Raw genomic sequence first — 8773 nt, 5'->3', positions numbered from 1 at the left:
TCAAAACAAAATATGTGTTTCATACAAATTGTCAGTAACCTCAAAATGCAAAGTCTCTTGAGTTGTGTTTCACATGGTGTTTTGAGAATGTCATCTCGGTTTCAAGAAATGAGCCAAACCAATTGAAAAATAAACGGTAAATCGACTTCAATTTGTTCAAAATGTGCAACAACGTGCCACCAATATATATATAAAAAAATCTTCATATTATAAAATACAATAAACTGAATATAACTAACTAGAAACTAAATGGCTAAACTCAATGGAAAACAGTTAGTTGGGAGTTAAGCGTCCTGTGGTGCACCAGTAATGGCCTTATTTACAAAACAAAAGCGCCTTTTAACAGCTCATTATAGGATGTTAGCTAAAATCCTTCAGGTCACTCGACCCGTCTCTGGGTTCCAAAGGTAGAAATGTTAAATGACCCTTCTCTGGGACTTCTAGTGTTAGTCCTAGTGTGGATAGTTTGTCCATCAGGGTTTGGGGAATCATGGTGTTGAAGGCGGATGTGAAGTCCACAAAGAGCATACGGACATAAGATTTTTTTCTGCTCCAGGTGGTTGAGCGCAGTGTGGACCACAGAGGAGATGGCATCCTCTGTTGATCGGTTCTCACGGTATGCATACTGATGAGGGTCCTCGTTGATGTTGATGGTTGTTTTGATGCGAGTCATGACCAGTTTTTCAAAGCATTTAGCGACTATCGGGGTGAGGGCCACTGGCCGATAGTCATTCAGACCAGTCACTGTAGAGCTTTTTGGGACTGGGATGATTGTGGCAGTCTTCAGGCAGGTGGGAACTGTCTCCAGGGTCAGTGAGGTGTTAAAGATGTCTGCCAGCACCTCACAGAGCTGATCAGCACATTCCTTCAACACTTTTCCGGGGATGTTGTCTGGGCCAGTTGCCTTGTGCGGATTAATCCTCCTGAAGGAACTCCTTACTTCTGCTGACGTCACGCTGAGATGCTCTTCATCCAGTGGTGAGGTGAGTCTGAGTTTGAGCATGCATCAGGATATCTATATTTAAAATTCTATATTTTTCTTCATCATTTGATGTATTTGCACTCACTGTGGTTTTGTTTCTTGTATACAGATTATTTTTTCTTGTATACAGATTATTTTTAGCTTTGATTTAAAGTTTAGCTTCAATTTAAAGCTTTAATTTAAAGTTTAATGCTTGTTTTGTAATTTGTACATCTGTGGGTTAGAATAAAGTTGAACCAAAGGCTGTCTCTCTTCTTTAAACATGTTTGAGGGAAGTATTCCTGAGATCCAATAATTTTGTGTCTTTTTATGATTTTTCAGTTGAATTAACTTTAATTAACAGATTATTTAATAAAGTCAAAGGGAAAACATGATTTCACAATAAAGCCGGCACCGTTTATTTATTTTTAATCTTCACTGATAAAAAACAACATATTTTTATACATAAAATTATTAAAAAAAAAAACGTTTCCACCTCCGTCCTTCCATCCCGGTCCTCCCACCTGCCAGGGCTCAAATTCGGCCTTTGTGAGCAGGCGAGGCCGGGGCTCGGGGTCTGGCCTCGCGGGCTTCAATGGCTTGGCAGCTAGTATGATCCTCCGCAGTGACACCGCTAGCTCAAATTTTATTGTCGGTCACCATACATGTAATATCACTAAAATTAGAAACATCTTATCTAAAAATGATGCAGAAAAACTGGTCCATGCATTTGTCACGTCTAGTCTGGACTATCGCAATGGTTTATTATCTGGATGTCCAAATACTTCTTTAAAACGTCTTCAGTTGATCCAAAATGCTGCTGCTAGAATCTTAACTGGAGTTAGTAGGAGAGATCATATTTCTCCAGTTTTAGTTTCTCTCCATTGGCTCCCTGTCAAATCCAGAATAGATTTCAAAATCTTACTTCTAACCTACAAAGCTTTCAACAACCTGGCTCCATCTTATATTACAGATCTTATTGCTCCATATTTTCCCAACAGAGTGCTTCGCTCTCAGACTGCAGGTTTACTTGTGGTTCCTAGAATTTACAAAAACAGAATGGGAGGCAGAAGTTTCAGTTATCAGGCTCCTCTCTTGTGGAACCAACTGCCAATCTCTGTCCGTGAGGCTGACACATTATCCAGTTTTAAAACTAGGCTTAAGACTTTCCTTTTTGCTAAATCCTATAGTTAGGGTCAGCTTGGGTTTCCCGAGCTGTCCCTTAGCTGCTATAGGCTTAGACTGCTGGAGGACAAACTGACCACAATTTTCACTCTACTTCTGTCTTTACTTACTCTGCTCAACCTGTTTTGTATTTGTAATTATTTTTTCTATCCTTAACATGTGTTTTTTTGTCTTTCAGATACACCTGGACTTATACCTGGACCTACCATTCTGTGTTCGTCTGTCTCCCCTCCCTGTCCTCTCAACCAGCCGGTCAAAGCAGATAGCCGCTTGTCCTGAGCCTGGTTCTGCTGGAGGTTACTTCCTTTTAAAAGGGAGTTTTTCCTTTCCACTATTGCCACTGTGCTTGCTCAGGATGGGAGACTGCATCGAAGCCAAGATTCATCTTGTCTGCTAGATTCCTTAGATAGAGAACTACTAATTGGCTTTTATGTATGTGAATGTTTCTGTAAAGTGCCCTGAGACAACTTTGTTGTGATTTGGCGCTATATAAATAAACTGAATTTCAAACACAAAATAACGCCTGGACTTCAGCATTAAACACGGCATTGTCATTATTGTTTTTAAAATCTTAAAAATAGATCCAACCACTGCTCCGCATCCAGAGAAATTGCAAATGGCGGATCAGTGAACAGTTTCTGAGATCCAGTGACTCCTCCCCCTGACCAATCAGAGTCCTGCATTCACGTTTCGGTCCAGACTCAGCTCAACTGAGCTCGCTCAGTTCCAGAGAAGCAGGGATGAAAAGAGGTCCTGAATCAGCCTCAAATCAGCTAAAAATACCAGCTGAAGTACTGGTGCAAAAGGGTTCTTTCTGTGGCGGGCTGCCCAGAATTGGGGCTTATTAGGGGCAGTGCAAAAGGGGCAAAAGAGTGTTTGGTGGACTCTTTAGCGCTAATATGCACTGAAAAAAAATCATTTGGTCAAGTCCTGCTGTCCAGGCAAACTGTGACGAGAAAGATAGAGGACATTGCTGGGAATCTGGAGCTTCAGCTGCAATGTGAAATGGCAAGTTTCGACTTTTTCTCCTTGGCTTTGGACAAGAGCTGTGATGTCTGTGACATAGCCCAGTTACTCGTATTTGTCCGCGGAATAACAGACTTCAAGATTACGGAAGAGCTGGCTGCAATGAAAGGGACGACAGGAAACGATCTGTTCACAAAGGTAAATTGACCCGCTGGGACTGAAACGGGACAGACTGGCAGGTGTCACAACAGACGGTTGTCCAAATCTTATGGGGAAAAATGTCAGACTTTTGAAACATAAGCAAGATAAAGTGACTGGACTCAGCGCAGATCAGAAATTGGTCTTTTTGCATTGTATTATACACCAACATGTGTTGTTCAAGTCAGTACTAAAAATTAACCATGTTATTGATATTGTAACTAAAATAGTAAACTTCGTCAGGGTACGAGCACTGAATCACTGGTTTGTTGCACTTTTCAAGGAGCATGAGACTGAGCATAGTGACATCAGCTACCACACAAATAAAAAGCAAGATTCTTGCTTAATATTTGGAGTATAAACAATACTGTGATGTCTTTAGAAAGCTAAGAACCTCTTTCCAACAGTATGTGAAACTCAAACTGTGTTTAGGGGTGAAAGAGACTGAAAATGATCATTAATATAATGTTACAAATTATAAAAATATTCACAGTTTACCATTGTACTGGTATATTTAATTGAATAAATTACATTTTTTGTAAGGCAACCTCACTTTTTCGTTGCTTAATCATAAAAACTCTTACCAGCTTGTCAAAACCATGATATTTACTGCTTTTAATAAAGTTTTATAATAAATATTATGCAGAATTGAGTTAAGTTATTTGGCCCGGCTTTCCACAATATTTTCTGTTTCTCATGGGACCCCATGGAAAAAATAAATGCCCACCCCTGTTAAAAAGCCTTCACACTAATGAGATCACATTTTCTTCCATGTATTTTTCTGCACGTAAATCGTTCCACAATTTTTTGTATATTTCAACAATTCATATATCAAAACGTTATCAAAAAGAAGTATAAAAATAAATTAGTAGTGATTATAAGGAAACACAAGAAGGAATATTATAGTGATTTATTAAATAAAAGTAATGGTGATATGAAAGCTACATGGCGAGTAACAAATAGTGTTCTGAAAAGTCAAAGCAAAAACAGGTATTTCACAATATTTTTTGAAGGATGACGATGAAATCCATGATGAAAATGAAATTGCAAATGGATTTAATCATCATTTTGTGAACGTTGGATCAAGCCTTGCAGCTAAAATACCAAAAGTAGACAATAATGTGAACCATTCAGTTATAAGTTGTGACAACAGTATTTTTCTTAATGGAATTGACAAAGAAGAAATAATGAATGTTGTAAAAAATCTTACAGATAAGAGATCAAAAGACTGTGTAGACATGGATATGATGTTTGTAAAGGACATAATGAGTTATGTTATCGAGCCGTTTACATATATTTGTAATTTATCATTTTCAAAAGGAATATTTCCAGACAATATGAAAGTAGCTAAGGTAGTTCCTCTCTTTAAAAATGGTGATAAATGTGTGTTCAATAATTATAGACCAATATCCTTATTACCACAGTTCTCAAAAATTCTAGAAAAACTATTTGTGACCAGACTAGATAAATTTATTACTAAACAAAATATTTTAAGTAGCAGTCAGTATGGGTTTAGAGCAAAAAACTCTACATCAATGGCTCTCATGGAAATAATAGAACAAATAACTACTGCTGTCGATCAAAAACAGTATTGTGTTAGTATTTTTGTTGATTTAAAAAAAGCATTCGATACTATTGACCACACTATTCTCCTTGAAAAATTGAATAAATATGGTATAAGAGGACCAGCATTACACTGGGTATCTAGCTGTTTGAAAGATAGGAAACAGTTTGTACAAATAAATGGTGTAAGATCTGACCTGTGCAATATCACTTGTGGAGTTCCTCAAGGCTCTGTACTTGGACCAACGTTATTTATTTTATATGTGAATGACTTAGTGAATGTATCAGGACTCCTCAAATGTGTCCTTTTTGCAGATGACACCACATTTTTTTGTTTGGGTAAAGATGTAAAACGGATGTTGGAATTGATGAAGACAGAATTTGATAAAATACAAACTTGGTTTAAAATTAATAAATTATCATTAAATTTAGATAAAACTAAATACATGATATTTAGTAACAAAAAGAGAACTGTTGACGATCCATTTAAAATTGAGGGTGTTGAGATTTGTAGAGTTAATGAAATGAAATTTTTGGGTGTAATCATTGATGAACAGCTAACATGGAAAAATCACATAAATTCTGTAAGAACAAAAATATCTAAATCTATTGCAGTACTATACAAAGTCAGGGAATTGTTAAATGATAAAGCTCTGTACATGTTGTATAACACAACCATTGTTCCACATTTAATCTATTGCATTGATGTTTGGGGGAAAGTGTGTAAAACATTTACAAAACCTATTTTTATTTTACAGAAAAGAGCTGTAAGAATTATCACCAGAAAGCATTACAGTCACCCATCAAGCACATTATTTTATCAACTGAAGTTATTGAAGTTCCATGATTTGGTAGATTATAGTATTTTATAAGTTATGTATAAGGCTCAAAGTAGCACATTACCATTAAATATCCAAAGAAATTTTGTTAAAAGACAAAGTTCTTACAATCTTAAGGGGATAGAGATATTTGTCAAACCACAATTCAGAACTAGTCTGAAGGGAAGGTCTACCTCAATCCAAGGAGTTGGATTGTGGAATGGTCTAGAGAGTGATGTTAAAAATGCCAAGTCAATGTGTACATTTAAGAAAAAGATCAAAGCTGAATTGTTAAAAAAAGTATATATGAAGTAGCTTAGTATGTGTTTTGTATTAGAATTAGAAAAATTAGAAAGCGTTATTCATTTTGTTCTGTTACTTGAAAATTATTATGATTGAAATAATTGTTTGAAAAAAGGGACAGATATAATAAGATTTTTTCTTCTTTCTGCTGCCTTTCATTTTAAATCTTTTGTATATTTTTTATATTGTTATGGAATTGTTTTGTACTTTTTTTAAATGAATAAACTTTATACCATACCATACCATACCATATCAAAACGTTCAGCTCATTCAGGACATTTCTGCTATGCCTTGATATTGGTGCAATTTGTACATTTTTTAAATATTTAGCTTTTTAAGCCATGTTTTTTTTTTAACTGAAAATGAACAGAGCTCTCCTCTCATCCTTCAAACCCTTTGAGTTATGTACAACCTGTAGCTGCTCAGTTCAGCTTTTGTTCTGGTTCAGCTTTTGGAAGCTTCTTTGTGCTAATTTCAGTTTCATTCAGCTCCTTTCAGCTTATTTCTGTTAATTTTAGCTTTGTTAGTTTTTTCAGCTTTTTTGTGCATTTGGGCTTCTAACTAGGGATGCACCGATCCACTTTTTTTACTTCCGATCCGATACCTAAATCTGTATATCGCCCAATACCGATCCAGTTCCGATATCATCATCATCATTGATTTTATATGAGGCTGTAATAATATCCTCTCAAGTACAATTTGTACAAATATATGCATGCATGTCCAAAAAGGCAACTTGAGGTAAGTTTTATTAATGTTGGATAAGTTTTAAAGTTAGAATTAAATTCTGCTAACACAAAACCATGTTTTTTTTATTCCTAGCTTTAAAGTGGATATTAAAGTGATTAATTTAAGTGATTGTTTAAAGTTATTTTATTTTAGTTAAATAAGGGGCAGATATAATATTTTTTTTCTTCTTTCTGCACTCTTTTCATTCAATGTTTTCTTTTTGATGAATTTGTTGTTTATTTTGTTTCTTTTAAATTAATGAATAAATGAATTTAAAAAAATTAAATGGCTTTGAACATCTGCTAAGTTCATGGCATAAACCAACAGACATGTTCCTGATTTTTTTATTTTACATCACTTTATAATGTAGCTGTTTTTGTTTAGTTTTTTTTAAATATATATAATTTTTTTTGTAATTTTCAAATCATAAGTTTTTTTTTTAACGATTGTCTGTTGTACTGATAAATATCTCCTGGAGGGTAAACTATATCTTGGCTGCAAGTATCAAGCTGCGAAATCCTTCGTTTTCTACAAATGACGGCAGTTGGTCATTAATTACGATGAAGTTTAGCAACTTCTCGGTAAACATTCGCGCTCCGGGGCTTCAGCAATTTCTTCTTCTTCTTCAATTTGAAGCAGGCAGCTTGATTTCAGTCAGCCATGCTCAGTCTGCCCCTCCTCAGAGATGGGCAGATTGGACGCGGCTGGTCGGGGTCGAGTTGCCTGTTGCGGGTTGAGCAAGAGTAGCGCCCCGCTGAAGCCACGGAGTTCGCATGTCCAACATAAAACTAATTTTACTGCTGTTTAATGTGGTGCTATGGCTCTGCAGACATTGCACGTTGCAGTCTTGTTTTGTGGTGTTTCTAGTGTAAAATACTTCCAAACAGCAGATATGTTTAGATGAAAAGTTGGTTAGCTGTTAGCCACAGTGCTGCTAACTCAGTCCTCACATTGTAGCTGGCTGCATGGCATGGATTTCCTGAATGTGAGGCGGGTCTTATTACTCTGGGCTCATCAGGGGCTTGGGCTTTCAGCAAAAATCATTGAGCAATAAGTATTCACACTGTATTTTCACAGGAAATGACGTTTCTCTAGTTGCTTTTACGTCTCATATAAAGTCCTAAAATTTGCACAAAATTCAGTGCAACCCTTCTGTTGCACACCACAAAAACATAAAAGTTTGAAGGGGGTGTGCTGCACCTAGCATGCCAATGGTGCACAGAATGTAAAAACATTAAAGGTGGAACAGTTAGCTATATAATTATCAGGGTTTATTTGCACTACTGTAATTAGCTGTATACTCCAGAAAAAAAGTTACTCATACAGGAATTTCTTACCCCGATGTTTCCATCTTGTAAATAAGGCCTCCAGTTGTTCTGTGTATCACTGTAAAGCAGTCGGTACTGACTGGTCCAATCAGAGCTCCTATAACGACCTTGTGTCGCTATGGCAACCACTTGCTTCCGAGAGCCAAGGTCTACCTGTAACCACTGGTAATGGTCTGTGTCCAAAGGTGACCAGCCTCCGGCACCTAGATTCAAAGGGAGTGTAAAGTTGGGGTGAAAAATGGGAGGTGGAGAAAAGAAACATAAACACTAACAGAAAACAGGTAGCAATACATAACACAACCTGATACTTCTGAGAAAGATACATATTGCCTATAGGGTATGTTCCAGGTACATACCCTGTAAGCACAGCAAGTTACATACAAAGTATTTACACACACACACACACACACATATATATATATATATATATATATATATATATATATATATATATACATACATATATACATATATACGTATATATATATATATATATATACATATATACATATATATATATATATACATATATACATATATATATATATATATACATATATACATATTTTTTATTTTTTATTTATTTATTTATTCATTTCATTTAATTTCCAATAAAAACACAAATACAAATTTAAAAAATTAAAGAGAAAGAAAGGTAAAATGAAAGGAAGCAGAAGAAGAAAATTTCTTATCATATCTGCTCCCTCATATATATACATATA

The 8773-nt window shown here is 35.7% G+C and overlaps 1 protein-coding gene across 1 annotated transcript in view; it reads right to left on the bottom strand.

The window, feature by feature from the left end:
* The window catches only part of LOC119414869 (contactin-associated protein-like 2), a 391521-nt gene that overhangs the window by 341867 nt on the left and 40881 nt on the right, over positions 1-8773 (bottom strand). Inside the window, exon 3 of the mRNA XM_037681990.1 lies at positions 8061-8254. Within this exon, the coding sequence (XP_037537918.1) occupies positions 8061-8254 (194 nt within the window). The remainder of the gene's footprint in view (positions 1-8060; positions 8255-8773) is intronic.

Source organism: Nematolebias whitei, chromosome 9 (assembly GCF_014905685.2).
Source record: "Nematolebias whitei isolate Nwh7 chromosome 9, NemWhi1, whole genome shotgun sequence".
Taxonomy (NCBI): domain Eukaryota; kingdom Metazoa; phylum Chordata; class Actinopteri; order Cyprinodontiformes; family Rivulidae; genus Nematolebias; species Nematolebias whitei.
This window is presented reverse-complemented; position numbering and strand designations above follow the sequence as displayed.